This window comes from Pteropus vampyrus, unplaced genomic scaffold (genome assembly GCF_000151845.1).
Source record: "Pteropus vampyrus isolate Shadow unplaced genomic scaffold, Pvam_2.0 Scaffold98, whole genome shotgun sequence".
Classification (NCBI taxonomy): Eukaryota; Metazoa; Chordata; class Mammalia; order Chiroptera; family Pteropodidae; genus Pteropus; species Pteropus vampyrus.
The window spans coordinates 1593066-1611592 of NW_011888879.1; the positions used below are offsets into that span (position 1 = coordinate 1593066).

General features: G+C 34.1%; 1 protein-coding gene across 17 annotated transcripts in view; it reads left to right on the forward strand.

The window, feature by feature from the left end:
* The window catches only part of RPS6KC1 (ribosomal protein S6 kinase C1), a 230633-nt gene that overhangs the window by 56131 nt on the left and 155975 nt on the right, over positions 1 to 18527 (forward strand). For all 17 annotated transcript variants that reach the window (XM_023533210.1, XM_023533214.1, XM_023533221.1 and 14 more), the window contains one exon: positions 15480 to 15595. In XM_023533210.1, the coding sequence (XP_023388978.1) occupies positions 15480 to 15595 (116 nt within the window). The remainder of the gene's footprint in view (positions 1 to 15479; positions 15596 to 18527) is intronic.

Genomic DNA, 18527 nt, shown 5'->3' on the forward strand with positions numbered 1-18527 from the left:
TTTTTATTTTTTAAATTTATTTCTATTTTTATTGTTTTTTTAGAAAATCATCTTTCTGCAAAAAGAGCTGTTACAGTGCTGATAAGAATTGCATTAAATTTGTAAATAAATCTGGGAAGTACTGGCGTTTAAACAATATTAAGTCTTTCAATCTGTGAACACAGAATTTGCCTTTCTCCATCTTCAAAGCCCACAATGTTGCATTTGTCTGACCAATCTCCTTCAGACCTTTAGCAAGGAAGGTTATCTGATAATAAGGATCCATGTGATTTGCTTGAGCCTACTCTGATAATCCAGGATACTTGCCCCATCTCAAAATTCTTAATCTTAATCACATTTGTAAAGTCACATCAGCCAAGCAAAGTAAGATTTTCACAAGTTCTTGGGTTAGGACATGGGCATCTTTAGGGGTCTGCTAGTCTGTCTACTGAACTTTTGAATCACTTCTAAGTAATATACTTCTAAGTATATCATAGGTATACTATTTAATTTTTCAGCAGTTGGTGGTTTTCTAATTATCTTTTTGTTATTAATTTCTACCTTAATTCCATGGTGTTCAAAGAACTTTGATTTATTTTTGAAATTTGTGAAAGCTTTCTTTTTGGCCAAGCCACTCTATTTAATCATTTTAATACAAGGCCTTGAAATGTGGGTGCTCAATAGATTCAAAAAAGTGTTTGAGGGCTTTATGATACTTTCTATAACATGGCTGTCTTTTTTATGTTTGTAGAACATTTTCTTACCTTTTAGTAGTCTCTGCCTTATTTTTGGTAGTTAACCGATCATTATAGAATAGTCATTCTGTAATAGTTGATTATAGAAGTCTTAGGTCCTTATGATTAAATTGATTTTTGATCTATATGAGATGTTATTAAATTATTCTCCAATTAATAAAAGCATATCTATTGGCTCTCAGTGGAAAAAGCTCACAAATACAGTAAAATCTTGCTATAAAATAGTTAATCGTGAATCACTTTATATCAGTGATGGCCCCTTTCCTTATAAAGGAAAAGCAGTTGTAGGTGATTGTCTTGGTACTTGGAGGGGGAACAGTACCCTGACTTGCACTGTTAATAAAAGACCTGTCTTTACCCAAGCAACAAGAAGCAAGGTTGGAGGGAATAAATAATGAGAAGAGGCAAAGATATGACATGTAAGCACATGGTAATAATCCTTTAAAATTAAGTGATCCAGTAATATAAGAATTTGCACTGTACGATCCAGGCTGTGTGTGATTCAGGAAGAGAGAATCATGTGGTTCCTGGCAAAACCTCCAAGTTAAAGAGATGGAGCTGAGAGTCTAGGATGACCAAAGGTGGAGTTCTCACAGCTTGCAAGATCATTGCTTGTTGCTTAGTGTTTTATCTAAAGAGGAGATGACAGTACAGAGATTTTTAGAGTTTTCTGGAATATTCAGCAGAGTACCGATTAGTTCATGGATATGGGGGAAAATTCTGGGCACTCACACAGGACTGGGAACAGTATCTTTTCTTAACAGGTAGTCTCGAAAACCTCAGTCATAGGGCATTGGATAGAACAGCAGTCTCCAACCTTTTTGGCCCCAGGGACTGGTGTTCCTATGAGAATCTAATGCCTAATGATCTGAGGTAGAGCTGAAGCGGTGATGCCAGCACTGGAGAGCGGCTACAAATACAGATGAAGCTTAGCTCACTCATCCGCTGCTCACCTTCTGCTGTGTGACCCAGTACCTAACAGGCTATGGACTGGCACCAGTCTGTAGTCCAGGGGTTGGGGACCCATGGGATAGAATACTCAGAAGAGTCTTGCCTCAGTGGAATGGAATAATTGTTAGCTGTACTCTAGGCTCACTCTAACAAATCTTAGAAGCAAAACCCACAAAGATTAAACTGCTTCCAGTAAACAACTGTATTCCAGAACAAAGCTCAATAATATTTATAGTATTAGAAAAAGATCCACCACCTAATAAGATAAAATTTACAATGGCTGGCATCTAATAAAAATTTTCCATTTATTCAAAGAAGCAGAAAAAATATGCCCTACAATGATGAAAAAAATGAATGAGTCAAAACCTACCCAGAAGTGACACAGATATTAGAGTGATCAGATAAGGATTTTAAAATTTAGTTTTTACTATGTTCAAAAAGTTAAGTAGAGATGCGAAAGATTTACACAAGAGCCAAATTGAACTTACAGAGATAAAAGCTACAGTATCAGAAATGAAAAATATAAGGGGTGAGATTAGTGGCAGATTAGACATTGTAGAAGAAAGAGTAAATGAACTGGAGGATGTAGTAATCCAAACTATAAAATGAAACTGAGGTTGAAGAAAAAGGCAAAACAATATAGCATCAGTAAACTACAGAACAACTTTATTCGTCATTGGAGCCCCTGAAAGGGGATGGGTTGAGGGAGACAAAATGATTTGAATAAATAGTGCCTGAAAAGTTTCCAGACTTGATGAAAATGTGCTACAGTCATGTGCTGCTTAACGATATGTTCTGAGAGATGCATCTTTAGGTGATTTTGTCATCGTATGACCACATCAAGTGTACTTACATAAACCTAGATGGAATAGCCTACTACTGTAATTGTATGTGCTGTACTTTTATATGACTGGCAGTGCTGTAGGTTTGTTTACACCAGCATCGCCACAGATACCTGAGTGATACATTGCGCTGTGATGTTATGGCGATGATGTTACTAGGTGATAGGAGTTTTTCTGCTCCATTATAATTTTATGGGACCACCATCATATATGTGCTGCATCATTGGCCGGAATGTTGTTCCACGGTGCATGACTGTACGGGTCCAAGAAACCCAACAAACCCCAAGCATAAGAAACATGAAAACTACACCAAGGCACATTATAATCAAATTGCTCAAAACCAGTGATAAAGAAAATCTTAAAAGCAGTTGGAACAAAAAAGGACATGTACAGAAGAACAAAGATAAATATTTTCTCAGAGTTGTTATTAGAAACAATGCAAACAAGAAGACGGTTGACTAACATGTTTAACACAGAAACAGAAAACCCTGTGAACTGAGACTTCTATGCCCAGTGAAAATACCTTTCAAAAATGAAGGCAAAATAAAGAATTATTAATTGGGAGTGATGGATACGTTCATTATTTTGATTGTGTCTTCTCTCTCTCTGTTTTGCTTGGTTGGACTAGCTAAATGTCCATTTTGTTGATCTTTCTAAAGAATTAACTTTTGATTGTTTTTGACTTCTCTGTATTTTTTTCTGTTTTCTATTTCACTGGTTTCTGTTCCTTCCCTTGCTATCTTATTGCATAGTTTGTTCTTCATTTTTTTAGATTTCATCTTAAGAGGTGGAAGCTTTGGTTATTGATTTGAGATCCTTTCAATATAAGTGTTTAAAGCCATAAAGTCTTTCTACCTCTAATAAATTTTGATATGTCGTTTATATTTTCATTAGGCTTGTAATACTTCCTTATTTCCCATGTGGGTTTTTTTTTTTCCAAAAATTTTTTTTTTTCTCAAATTTTCTTTTGTTGTCGATTTCTATTTTAATTCTCTTGTGGTTGGTGAGTATACTTTGTATGAGCTGAATTCCTTTAAATTTATTGATTGGTTTGTTTTGTGACCTAGCACATGGTCTTGGAGAATGTTTCATGTGTGCTTGTAAAGAACACAAATTCTAGTGTTGTTTGAGTGGAGTATTCTGCCCATGTCCGTTAATTCAGGTTGGTCAGTATTGTTGCTCAATTATTCTGCATCATTGCTGATTTTCTGTTTTAGCAATTATTGAGACAGTCTGACTAATGTTGAATTGTCCGTTTCTCCCTTTATTTCTGTCAGTTTTTGCTTCATCTGTTTTAGGACACTTATGAGCTATGTACATGTTTATAACTGTTATATCTTCTTGATTAATTTAACTTTTTAACATTATAAAATGTTTGTTTTTGTCTCTAGTAACATTATTTTTGAAATCTTTTTTTGTTGGATGTTAGTATAGTTGTTTCACCTCTCATTATTTTTTGCATAATATATCTTTTTCCATCATTTTATGTTCAACGTATTATTTCTTTGTATCAAAGTGTGTCTTCTGTAGACAGGATATAGTTGGATCCTTTTTAAAAAAAAAAATAGCCTTATGATCTCTGCTATTTGATTGGCATGTTTAGTCCATATATTTTTAGTGTATTTAATAATATGGTTGGGTTTATGTCTGCCATCTTGCTACTTGTTTTCTGTTTGTCTCATGTCTTTTGTTTTTTACTGCCTTCTTTAGTGGTAAGCAGATATTCTTCTAGTGATCATTTATTTTCTATAGAGATTGTATTATTTTGAGTTTCTTTTTTTCCATAGTTGTTTCTCTAAAGATTGTAGTAAAAAACATTTTAACTTAAAACATTCTACTTCAGATTAAAACTACTTTAATTCTAATAATATACAGAAACTTTGCTTCAGTATAGCTCCCTTTCCTTCTTACTCCTTTTTGCTAGTATTTTCATATATGTTACATCTTTGTATAAGCCCTACAGCGTAGCTTTATAATTATTGTTTAATGTACTTTTAAACCAGTTTGGAGAAGAAATGAGAAAAATGTATTTATAGTGTCTTTTATATTTATGTAATTTCCTTTATTTTTTCAGTTAGATATGAGTTACTCTTTGGTGTCATTTCCTTTTTTGCCCCCAGTATTTCTTGTAATGTAGGTTTACTAGCAACAACAAATTCTCTCATTTTTTAGGCGGGAATGTTTATTTTGCCTTTATTGTTGAAAGATAGTTTTGCAGGTTATTGGATTCTTGGTTGACAGTTTTTTCCCCTCAGCATTTTGAATATGCCATCCTTTTCTGATTTTCATTTTCCTGATAATAAATCAGTTAATCTTGTTGAGATTCTCTAGTACATGATGAGTAATGTTTATCTCTTGCTATTTTTAAGATTTTCTGTTTTGGGTTTGACAGTTTGGCTATTATATATTTGATGATTCATTGTTTTTGTATTTTTTAAATTCCTCAAACATGGATTTTTTTAGTTCTTTGGACATATTTATAATAGTTGTTTGGAAGTGTTTGTCTGTTAAGGGTTATAGGAGTCCCCTCAGTTTTTATTGATTGCTTTTTTTTCTGTTTATGAAACGTTTTTGTTTCTTTGCATGTCTCTTATTTTTTGTTGAAAACTTGACATTGTAGATAATATAGCAACTCTAGATTCTGACCCTCACTCCTCACCTGCCAGCTAACGATTGTTTAGATATTGTGTTTGAACTTCATGAGTCAGTGAGACTTCTGCCATTTACTGAGAGTGTCTGGATGGGTTAGGACATTCAAAGTTCAGGTAGGTCTGCTCTGGCTTTACTTTCTGCTTATGCAAGGCCTCCCATTCACTAGGAATGAGCGGATAGTTGGGGCCCTCTGTGGTCTCTTTTGTGCATGTGTGTAACTTTCAGAATCTCTAAGAATATGTGGGAGCTTATCAAAGCATACCATTCCCAGAGTTCCCTGTTAAAATTTGGGCTCGTCTCTTGTTTGTTATTGATTGCTGTTGATTTCAGTAGCATGGAGATTTTCAATGGTGATCCAAAGTAGGCCAACTCTCTCCAGCAGCAGGAAGGCTGTCAATCTCCATCTACCATCGCATTCTGCTAGAGGATGGGGAGGAGAAGCTCTGTGTTAAAACACCTTTGCTTCTCCTACTGCAGTTCAGTTCTTTTTCTTATATAAATATTTCCCAATTTGTTGTATGGCTCTAGTCATTTTCCAGAGTTGCTGTTTTTCATAATCTTGACTAGCTTTGTCCTGGGAGAGGTTTTGCCAAGCTCTTCACATTGACATTCTGGAAGTCTCACTTTCTGTCATCGTTTCTGTAACAACTTTATAATTGGTTTTTCTCCTTCTGCTCTTGCTTGACTCTAAACCATTCTTTCTCTACCAATAGCCTGAGTGATCTTTTGAAAATGAAGTCTAATCTTGTCACTTTCTTGCATTAAACCCATTGCTTTGATGATAAAACTTAAAAGATTTTATGGTCTATTGGGCTGTGAATGATTTGGCTTCTGCCTCCCTCTGCAGGTTCATCTTGAACTGTTCTTTTTCGCTTCTTTTTTAGCCACAGTGGCATTTTACCTCCTGGAAGGTACCAAGGTCCTTCCCATGTTAGAGCTTTCGTGTAAGGTATGCTCTGAGTGCTTTACTGTGCTTCTTCAACTGATATAGCCTCCTTGTTCAGCAGGTCTCAATTTCAGTGACATTTCCTCAAAGAAACTTTTCCTCACCTCTGTTCAGCATAGATTTCCTGAACTTTGTTCTCATTGCACATTGTTTTGCTTCAAGTACTTATATTTATAATGCAATAATTACTTGTGCAATTATTTATTGAATGAATATCTATTTACTTGTAATATCCCTGAAGGCAGGGCATTTTTCATTATTGTATCTTCCAGCATAGTGCCTATCACATAGGAAATTCTCTGTAAACACTTTTGAATGAGAATGATTTTAAAGATAGATGTAAACAGACACTTGACTGCAGGGAGGAGAAGACTTATAGGGAAGGCTTCTTGAGGAGGTGATAAATAAGTTGAATTCTAAAGCATGTGTATTAAACAACCAATATGCAGGTAGTTTATGAAAACATCAAGTAGGCTTAAAATGCCTCCTGTCTAGTATTTCAGTACTCCACATGGGCATCAATTTATCTGTCCTGAAGGTTTGATATTGTGTAGAATTCAGCCATTTGCAGGGGCATTAATTATATGCATTATTACATTTATAGTTGTAGCTATATAAGCAGTGGAAGTCAGTCTTGAGGCATCTTGCATAGCTGATCTGAGTTTGATTTCTAGCTTTAATAAATAAGTTTCTGCCTTGTTTTCTTTTCTTTTCTTGGTCTTGTATTTTCTATTCCAGCATGTTTGGAACTAGGGCTTTGTTCTGTTTTGATTAAACCCAGCCTCAGACTCTCCAAAATAAGCATTTGATCTAAAACTCAAGCTTGGCAGCTGGGAAACTATCATTTGATTTGCTCTAATACTTTTTTTTATGTTCTTTTTTGGGACAAGGTGGGGAGAGACAGACACCTTTAGCATATTCCAGTAGCTGATTAGACACCTGTAGGATATGATAGTAGTTAATATTTAGGGGAAGAATGGAGTAGCTCATTTTAGAAATATCAGTATCGGAATAAAGAGTTACATAAACTTAGGCCTGGAAGGGCTAGTTTTACACTATGTCTAAAAAAAATTGGTGGTGAAAATAAACAGAAAACCATGTTTACTAGGAGTTCTTTTTAACCAAGTTTTTTTTATACTATAGGTAATTACCATAGATGTTTTAAACATTGCCTTTTTTCAAAAAGAGAAGGGACCCTAGAAAAATGTTATAGGGTTGTGCTTTTTCCTTGATTTTAGACTTGGTTGGCTCTGGATACAGAACTTTACAGATCACATACCTTGGGCCTTCATAAGTGTCCATCTGAGGATGCTTTTTGGTATGTGGTGTTACCATGTAATAATAATAATGATGATCTTTCGTAGTTAGAACTCAAGCATGGTAAATTAAATGTGAAACTGGGGTAGGACTTGATTCTACATTTGTTTGACTCATGTCAAAGATACATGTGTTTGGTGGGTTTATGTGGAATGGATATTATATATTAAAACAATAATGAACCTTCTTCTGATAGTTAGGCGGCTTAGCGTACTGCAGCCGATTGGCATAAAGTGCTGTATTTCCTGCAGGGTTAGAACCAAAGGAAGAAAGCCTGGATAGATATTGTTGGCATATGCTTCTTGAACTGTTGGCTATTTTGGTGTCAACTTTTATGTTGAGAGTTTCATGTTTTAATGCCAAAAATATTTACTGGAAATGTTTATTGGAGAAGAGAACCACTTTACTGCTTCTGCGAAAAGCTAGGTAAAGCATTGCTGTGTGGGGTGAAGTAGCTGTGGAGTTTTATATTCAGATTGTATGAACAGTAAACAGAGCATCTAAAATAACCGTTTGCACATTGCAACAAACACATCATCATTTGCTTAAAAAAGAGTTATAATTACAGTTGACGAAGCATGGACACCATAAAAAATGCATTAGTTTGGCTTGACACATTAATTACCTGTTTTTGCAGATGTTTTTATGTATTGTTGTGTGAACAGTTTACAAAATAATTACAGGAAAGTCATATGGAAAATAAACTAAGTGGGTGGTTTCTCATCTAAATATTTTCATTCATGTGAATTTGTGTGAGGCACAGCTGCTCTATAGCAAAAGCAGAGAGATAGATGAGGATTTGTGAAGGGTTTTTTATTAGATGGTCTGTCATCAATATCACCATATTTTTATATCTTTAGCAACACAGTTTAAAAATATTAAAATGAGAGGGTTGCTTAATCCCCATGATTACTGAAAAAACCTTGATTCTGCTCAGAAGAAATACAGATATCTCTGAGTATTTTAAAGTAAAACAAATAAAACTAAAAAACTCAATGGAAAGCTATGTCTATTTCAGTACTAGCAGATTATTAGGCACTGAGAAAGTTATTTGTTGTTTTGTAATTACTTGAGTTACATAGTTTTATGTAACTTACAGCTTATATTATGTCTTAATAATTAAACAATAGGTCTTGTAAAAGAAGTTCAGCTTGTCTATTCTTTTTTAGAAAGTATTGAAAACGTAAACTTGCTTTTCCTCAGAAGCTTAGTGTGTTACCATTAGTGGTCTCAAAATGTGTTTCATTTAAAAAATAACCAGATCAGTGTGCAGACATACTGTATTTTTGCAAACTGTTAAGGAGCACATTTTGCAAAATTGTACTTGTCAAACAATAAAAAGAGTTTGTAGACTTCATTCTGTTTTACACAGTGGTTTATAATTACTTAGACTATCTGCTGTATTTTCCTTATTAATACTATTATGACAATTTTTCATAAAATTAAATACGAATGTAGATTCTCTTTTTAGTCCCACTATGCTACTTCTATGCTGTGTTATTCTATATTCCTTTTTTATGCATTTCACTTAAACAAATGATAAAGACAATAATTATACACACTTTTCGACATGCATTTCATAGAACTCTTGTTTAAGTTAGAGAAAGACACTAAGTTATAGAGTAGAACAAGGTAATTAGGGCATCTCTAGGCATGAAATTATTGTTATTAGACCTTGTAATATTGGTGCAAAATCTGTCAGTTACTTTTCCATTCATTTAACAATTTTATTGAGGGTCTTCTTTATGTAGTGGTCTATGATGATGCTGAAATGATGTCTATAAACATTGAGTGAACATGTGTCTGGAACATAATAGATGTTCAATAACTATTAGGCATCTCTTCTTCTGAAGGGTAGGAATAAGTGGTATGAAGAACTTGTTGGTGGCTTATTTAAAAGAAAGCCAATTGCTGCTTTTTAGGATTTTCAGGGTTTTATTTGTTATCCTGAAATGAGCTTTAGATATGATCTACTCTAAAGTATTGCTTGACACATTCTTTGAATTATTTAAATGTGTGTGTATGTGTGTGTGTGTGTATATGTATATGTACATGTGTATATGCATGTATGTATGTATGTATACGTGTGTGTGTGTATCTCATGTTAAATCAATCTGAAGAAAGATAGGATGGAGTCTGTTCTAATTCTGGTATTGACTAAGTCAATTTAATTTTATCTTTTTTTAATTAAAAGTTATTGGGATGACATTGATTAATAAAATCAAATAAGTTTCAAGTGTACAATTCAATAGTATGTCATATATATATTGCATTGTATGTTCACCACCCAAAATTAGATTTCCTTCCGTCACCAAATATTTAAGCCCTTTTAAGTCAATTTAATTTGTAAGGTGGAGATACATTAAAGAAGTGTATAAAACTTCTAGGATTGAGAAGAATTAACTGCTTTATAATCAGTAATTCTGTTGATCACTTTACATCCTCTCAAAGGAAAGATTTGTGATCAGTATCACGACATCAAGAAAACAATTGGACTTTAAAAGTCTTCTGTGGATTTGTTACTTGTCTTAAAATGTCTCTATGACCAGTGAAAGAATGAGCATGAGCCTTTGTGGGGTTGGGGGATTTTCCATATTACCAGTGTGACAGATAAAAAATTCCTCAATATATGGAGATGTTATTTTTATTCCATATCATATGAGCCTTTCTGGGGTTAGGGGATTTTCCATATTACCAGTGTGACAGATAAAAAATTCTTCAATATATGGAGATGTTATTTTTATTCTATATCATAAGGGAATTTTTTGGCTCCTTGGTTTTAATTCTTTATTCCTTTATCCTTCAGTGTATCTCTAGAATTTTTTACCTTAATATTTTAGAAGCCACTGATTAGAATGTAAGAGACACTTAGGGGATTATCATCATCATAAAAGACATTTAGGAGATTATTTATTTATTGTCGAGTATATTGTCATGAAGAGACTGGCCAGGCAATATTGTTTTGAAGGGATTGAATGATTAGTTTTTGGGTACTCCCCTCTAAAATTGCAAAACAGAAAAATAGGTTAGAGATCAGAGAGAAATTGTTGAATCTAAGAGAAGCCTGTCTCTGGGCATTTAATACTGTATGATCTAATGATATGTTAGTTTTCATTTCAGTTTATTGGTGGTAGAAAAACTACTGAACAACATTGAGAGCAATTATAATCGAGGCAACGCATGGGCATGAATTTTTTTATTACTTCTGCTTTTGCTATTCTCTGGTGACTCTCTGAACTCAGTGGCCACATAACTTGGTTTTGTAAAAATATTTATAGGGGCTTGGTTAAATGCAAATGGGAAGCAGATTCACTGACTGACCCGATTTGTGTTATACACAGGTTGATGGCTCCAGAGTTGTGGTACATGTGTAGAACAATAAATTACTGTTCTTCTCAAGGTTGCCTTTTGTTGTCAGAACACTTAGCATAAGTCATGAATGGTAGGCTATACCTGAAAAGAACAAAATACCATTAAATATAATAAATCAGCACTTAAAAAAACTATAACCATCAAGGCCATCTCAAACAGGCTTATTCTTTTATGTGACTAAAGTTGTTTTTTTTAAAAAAAAAAGCACCAATAAACAAAAACATTCCAGCAAACCCAGGTTGACTTGGATGTTCTTTCTAATGTGATAAATCTGAATGAAAACTAAGCATGGTTGACCAAGAGTACAGTGGCTTGGGGCCTGATGGAGTGTTTGAGAAAGATAAAAATATAAGATGTGACTAAGAAGAGTCTTATGTGATGATTAAATTTTGTGTATGTGATTAAAATCAGGTATAGTCAAATTCTTTTAAAATTTTCTTAAAATTTCCCATAAAATACAGATGTATTTTTAGAAGTCTAATGTGACCAGATATTCCTCCAGCATTGCCTTTCTTTTATTGAATCAATAATGAGGTATTAGCTATATTCTTCTTGGTGACTAAGGGTAGAATAACAGAATTGGAAAAACTACTTTTTATTCTAGTTTGTGAAAATGATTTTCAATAGTTCCGTGCGTAAAAATATGTTTTTGTTTTTTGTTTGTTTTTCGTTTTTTTGTTTTTTTTACTTTTTGGGGGGTAAATGAGAAAAAGCCTTTATTTTCCAAGGAAATCCTTGAGTAAAAGGGATGTTTCAGAGATCAGTTTTTCCCAGAAAAGCCCTTCTCTTTTGCATAGTGTGAAATTTATACATCTTTGTAGCTCTCATTTTCCTGTGTGCTTGTCTGTCATCTTCAGTCTTTCTGATTCTATTCTGCTGCATTGTCTTATAGGCTCCTGTCTGAACTTCTTGTTTATCTTCTCTTCATCTTTCTTCCTGTACTTGCCAGTACTTGTCTTATACTCTGTGTTTCTATTGTTCTACTCAGTAAAGGTAGAATAATCTAATTCAAATTTAGTTACCTGAAATGTAGTGTTAAGACCTGGTTTGGATTTAGGCTGTTATATTAACTTTGTGATTGAGAAAGGCATTTAATATCTGTGAGCTTTAATTTCTTTAGTTTTAAAAGGAAGGCAATATATCTTTGTAAATAGAATTGATATAATGAAGGAGTGCCAAATGGTGATGGCTTCTTGGATAAATTATAATTTCACGATTCTATTATTTATAGCCTATTCCTTCAATAACACTTCTCTTAGTAACTTAAATCAGTTGGTGCTCTGAGAGATGCAGTCCAGTGCTTCTGAAGATTTCAGTGACAATTTTGGACCTTTTCATCATTTCTATTTAGCTATATTATCTTCTTTTCACAGATCACACTCAGTTATCACCCTATATTCATCCTCTCTCCTGATCAGAAATTGATAAGGTAAAGAAATACAGATCGACACAGTATATATACACAGATACCTTTCATGGTACACCAGAACTTTTTGACATAAAGGTTGCTATATAATGGGAGCAGTTTTTCTCTTTTGAATGCCAATGCCCAGAGGAAATTCTTGCTCTATCTGAATGATTAACAGAAATGTAGAGAAACATTGAAAATACTGGTTTATCTTTAGATAGAATGTAAAATATGTACCCATTTTTAAGAGCATTAAGTGTCTACATGGATATATACTACTGAAGAAATAATAGCCACATGATCTCATGTAGGATTAAAAATGGAATTCTAGATAACCTGGTTAACCTGGGTGATATGTTTTAAAATGAAAATTAAGAAATTAAGGTTAGAGTCAATTAAAAATTTTAGTTAAAATCTGTTTAAAAGTCACATCTATCAGTAATTCAGTTGGAATTATTCTGGAACTCTATAGATTAATCTTTTCTTTCTAGTACAGTTCTCTCAAACCTCAGTAAGTATCCAGCAGCAGAAAGCTGCAAGAGGTGGTTTTCATCCTTGACTGCTGCTATTGATCAGCAGTGGTTGTGACCTACTTTTAAGGAGCTGATAAGGAAGGAGTCATAGTATGTATGTTTAAGGTTACATTACAAAGCCTTCCAGTATTTCCATTACTTCGTTGTTGTTTCCATGGAAGCGGAACCACTATCATCAGCAGGACTCCATTTCAACTGCTGGCTTCCGGTTCTTGTTCCTCTGTTCCTATGGAGACTGCCTAGAAAGCAGCAGAAATACCAAAAGTTTAAAAAAACAGCAATTTGATCACAAATACATTTTTAACTCTAGCTTTAATTAGATATTCCATAATCTTGGCATTTTTGACTTTCATATTATTTTGGGAGGCAAGTTGATTTTTTCAAATAAAGCAAAATTTGAAGTTTTATTAAAGTTTAATCATTGAATGACAAAATTAAATTACTGCAGTTTCTACTAGAGTTGAGCCTAAGAGGAATCAAAATTTCAAAATGGGAATTTAAATTAAGGCTTGAAAGGCATGACCTGAAGTGAGAAGAGGTAATGGGAATGGGAATAGCATTTAGAGTCCATAAATAGCAAACCCAAAACCAAAGGGCTAGTAGTTGTAGAAACAGGGAATGTTTCTTATTTATGTGGCAAACTGTATCCTCAAAATATGGTATACTTGGATGATTTCCACAGATTGTATTCACTTTTGACTGAGAAAAATAAAAACCTTGGGTTTGGAAAGTAAATTTTAAGGATGGGTAGGAAGCATACTGATATTTTAACTGAATTTGAGGAGTTGGAGTGTTAATATAGGTTATTCCACAGTTAAAAAGCAATAGAGATTTTTTTTTTTCTTCACTAAGACCAATTACATATGAATTACTCATAAAGGAGAGAAGAGATGGAATAGTAATATAAAAGCTGTGAATGGAAAGTTATTCAGAAAAATTGTCATGACAACTTTATTGCAGTTTTTCTTTGAGGTCTGTATTTGGTCAGCATGCTTTGGTTTGCATGTGACAAAATCCACATTTGATTTACCGTAGGTGAAGAATGGCAGGAATGTCAATTTGGTTGAAATAGGGACCCTGGTCACACCAGGTTTTTTTTTCTTTCCTTTTTTTTTGTCTCTCACATCTGCTTTTCTCTGCCAGGTTCCTTCTTTCAGGTTGGCTTTTTGCCCTTTGGCAGAAACCGGCTGCTGGCAATTCCCACTCTTCCTTCGTATCAATAAAAGAGGAAAACTGATTGGCTTAGTTTGTGTTGGGCCAGTTCCTCTCTCTTCCAACCATGGCCGAGAGGGCTGTGTTCTGTGATTGGCCCAGCCAACCTGGTGACCCTCGTTTAGCTAGTAGTGACTGGGGACTGAAATCTGAGATGATGACAGCTTTCATTCACGTCACCATGGTGGGGTTGGTAAAGATGGGTGGGGAGGAGAAAGGGGAGGAGAAAGGAGCATTTCTCTGAAGAAATAGAGAGAAGATGCTGTTCCAGGAAGAAATATGAGTTTGTTCCTCTAGTGGTCTCAGGTAGGAAAACGTCTGTTTTACTGTAATTCAGCTCACTTCAATTCAGCAAGCCAGGTTTTTTTGTAGGGTTCAGTTCTGAGAGAAAAATAAAGATTGAAAACCTTTACAATTTTTTATGTCTCTGTTTATAGTATCTTTCATGTGTGTCTCCTTTAATCTCCACAATCATTTGAGGTGTATATTTCCACTTTAGGGAATGAGGAAGAGCTTCATAGAGTTGAGATGACATCATTGGTCACAGAGCCAAAATTCAGATAACCTGAGTTTCTGGAATGTAATCCAGGGCACTTTCCATTCTATGATACTTGGTTTTTGATTAACTTCATTCAGAAAGATGCTTAGGGTCAGTTGTAAAAACGGTACTATGTGTGAAATACTTTGATAAAAATGAGTCATAGTATGGAATATTATTTATGAAAGGAATCTTAGCGATCATAAATAGTACAGTGGTTCTCAAAGTTTTTGACTTTCAGCCACAAAGTGTTCACCAAGTACCATATACAATGAATAAAAGCGTAGGATCATCCTGCTCTGGAGAAGAGAGAGCCCAGTACTCTGTGGGCTGGACCACCTCTTTTTTGAGGTTTGGAGTTCTCTGGAGGCCTCCCAAATACCTTTTGTTTAGAGAAACAGCCAGACAGGATAAGTGAATTGTCACTTTCACATAATTATACGTTACAGGGATTTCAATCACATTCTTGTTTTCACTTGTAAGGTGGGTAACAATTTGTTAATGAAAAAACCGTGATGCTTACAACAGTCGTTTAGAGTGAATTCAGTTACCCTAAATACTTTTATTCTCTAGTTTGGTGGTACTTTTACAGCATGTCATATCTATGTCACATATTTTATTAGACATCTATTGCACTTAGTCCAATTTGTTGAGTTGGACAACTATACTGTCTGTACTAAGCTAGTGTTTTGTCTGCAGAGCTTTTTACACTACATTTCTTATATATTGACTCCTATAAAATATATCAAGTTCTCTGCACATATTTCAATAGGAGAGTTTCAGAATTTGGATAAATAAAATTCATGCAAGTAATATTTAGACCTTGCTGATATTAATAACTTTGATGTCTCAGTTTTGAATCTCCATTTAGAAATGTGAACAAGTGGTGAATTAGGTAAAAAGAACATCTTCAGATTGGATAAAGAAAAGCTCATTTATTTTTCACATGTCTTGACTTTTGTTTTCTCTTTTAGGAGAGTCAAGCCCTACCAGGCGAGAAGCTGTGAAAAGAAGAACAGCAGAATATCTCATGCGAGCAGAGAGTCTGTCTAGCTTTTACAGAAAACCCCAATTTGATGATGTATCTCAGGTATGTCTTGTGTTTCCTTTTGTATTTTCTTTAGCCATTTTTGCCGTCTTGTCTCTTAGCTTTATTTTTTAACTAGAATGTTGGTTAATTTTGGTTTTTGGAATTTTATCAATAATTTTCTTAAGTTATTGGTAGAAGGAAAAGCATTAAAACAAACCACCAAAAGTGCATTGAAATGGGATTTGCTTTCTCCTTCTCTTTCTTGGCCCTTACTCTGGTCCCTTACTTTGCCCCTAACATCTTCCTTTGTAGAATTGACAGTAATTTATGCTAAGTTGAATTTTTAATCTTAAATTATGATTCTTAAACAAATCTTGTAGTTTTATTGATTCATGCTAAAACTAATCATTCAAACATAAGTTCTACAAATGGCTTCTATAGATCACCAAAGTACCAAAAGGCATACAGTCTACATATTAATTTTTATTTATACCTTGTAATTACATGACAAAAGAATGTATTTACACTTTAGAAACTGCACAATCTTTTATGTCCTAAAGGTATAATTCTAACAGGGATATTTAGGTTATTTGGGACTACCCTTAGTGTAGAAAGCAGGTGAGTGCTTAAAACATTAGAAATATTGTGGCTTATTATTATTATTATTAATTAATTCATTTATTTAAGAGAATTTTTTATAAGAGTTTATTTGAACCAAACTAATGACATATGTTGAGGAACAAGATCTCAAATGCTCCAGAGAATAACAGTTTTGCAGTTTCTTTTATGCATTTGAAATTAAGGGGGGTATGGCTTGTTGTTCTTGTGTCATAGCTATCTGAATTTACATACATAATTGAGGAAATAAAAGAATAGTAAGGGCTGTGTAGAATAATGGGAACTTGGGTCAGAAAGGGTAAAAAGGGGTACCTCATGAATCAGTTTTGATATAGTAGGATATTTTCAGTCCTTAGGCAAGGAGGCTGGAGGAGAATTTTTCTTGCTAGAGCAAAATGTTTTTTTTTTTCTTTTGTGATGAGCAATTGCTTTTTATTTTCACTTTGTATTTTATTCTATTAAATCTGGTCCTTATTTAGGTCAGGAAAATGCTTGATTATTTTCTTATCCATAATTTAACTTAAATGTCTTCTAGAGGTTCTTGATTAGCTTGGTGAATACATTATCTACTTTAACCTTCTCCGGGCCTCAGTTTCAATGAACACAGTGGGAAGACTAGTATAACTGATTTCGAAGGCCTTTTAGCTCTTAAATTCTGTGCAAAGCAGATATTATTTCTCTTTTGAATCCCTGTGCAAATAGTTCTTTCTAGCCTTGTTGATTAAGAAAATAAAGGAATCCCTTCTGGTTTTACAATTTTTTGTTGATTACTGGTTTCCCCTTTGGTGTACTCTAGGTCATGACACTTCACCTGAGTTTTCCGTGATGGTTTAAGCTTTTGCTTTATTGAATTTATTTATGAACTTTTAGGTGGTAAATATAGTTCTGAATTTCCCAGTCATTGATGGTAATATCCTTTTAAAAAAAGGATGGAAAGTACCAAAAGTACTCTCCTACTGTTTTTTTTTTTCCCTTCATTACTTCATTAGTAAAAGGCTCCAAGAAAAGAGCAGATTTTAGAAAAAAAGGAAATGAATTTTGTTTGAAGGGTGAAATCTTAACTGAAGGAGACAGACTTTTTCTTTTTTTAATAAAATTGTAGATGACTTTAAATCATTTAAGAATTAACATTAAAAGGAGATTTCTCTGGAAAAGACTGGGAATAGCTTTTTTTGCTATTTTTAGCTCTAGGAATTTTAAACTCAATATCAATGACATTTAGAAAAATAGTCTAAATTTAGGACATAAAAGATTGTGTAGTTTCTAAAGTGTAAATACATTCTTTTGTCATGTAATTACAAGGTATAAATAAAAATTAAGATGTAGAATGTATGCCTTTCCTTAATACTTTATAGATTTCGTGTACAACTACTATAATAATATTGAAAATATTTTTCTGTGCCTTTTGTTTGCTGATATTGTTGGCATTTCTTAATTCTTCAGAAAATATTTTAAAATGATTATCGTGTCACCCTTAGACATGACCATGCCTAAGCAGAGATGGCAATTGGGGGTATTTCAGATCAGTGAAAGGACTCCATTTAAAAGTCATGCTTGAAATGTGATCTAACAGAAGCTTAGGAGACTGGGTATTGAGGGGTCATATGATCCCAATGAAAATCTAGACAGAGCCCAAAATCTATAGATGAAGCCAAGTTCAGAAACTAGTGTAGTTAGCTATCAGGGTTCAGAGTGTGGGTTCTGGATAAGTTCTTTGCAGTGCTTTTCTTTGCCCTTGATTACTTATTTTCTCCCATATCCCCAAGTAATGATAACTTACTCTCAGGTTATTTAAGGAGTAGCTGATCCTACTCCAAATGCGGTTGCTAGACCAGCGGTATCACATCACAAAGGGAGCTTGTTGGAAATGCTTAGCCCTCCCACGCCCCACCCAGACCGAATGAATCAGAATCTCCATTTTAACAAGGTCCTCAGGTGATATATACACATGTGAAAAGTTTGAGAAATACCTCACTAACAGATTGGTGAAAATAGAGGTAGATCTCATTGAGAACAGGGAATCATATCAAGTGAAAAAGATAGTGGGCTGGATAAACTGCAACTTTAAAAAAACCCGAAAACGAAAACAAAGATAAGCTTCACATAGTAATTTACAGAATGTAGAACAGAAATAGTAAGTAGGTTTTATGAGTGTGCTAACTAATCCTCTGGTAGTGGCTGCCAAGGAGCACTGTACTGTGAGAAAGTGCGATTAACAGAGATCTCTGCTGTGGGCTTGAGCAGTTGAATGACACATACTTGCTAGCTTTGGTTTTGAAGATAGTTGGATCATCATATATTCTTTCCTCTCCTCCCTCCTCACCCCTTGTGTTCAGTTATCGTATAAATGAGTGCAACTACTCCTTACTTCTCT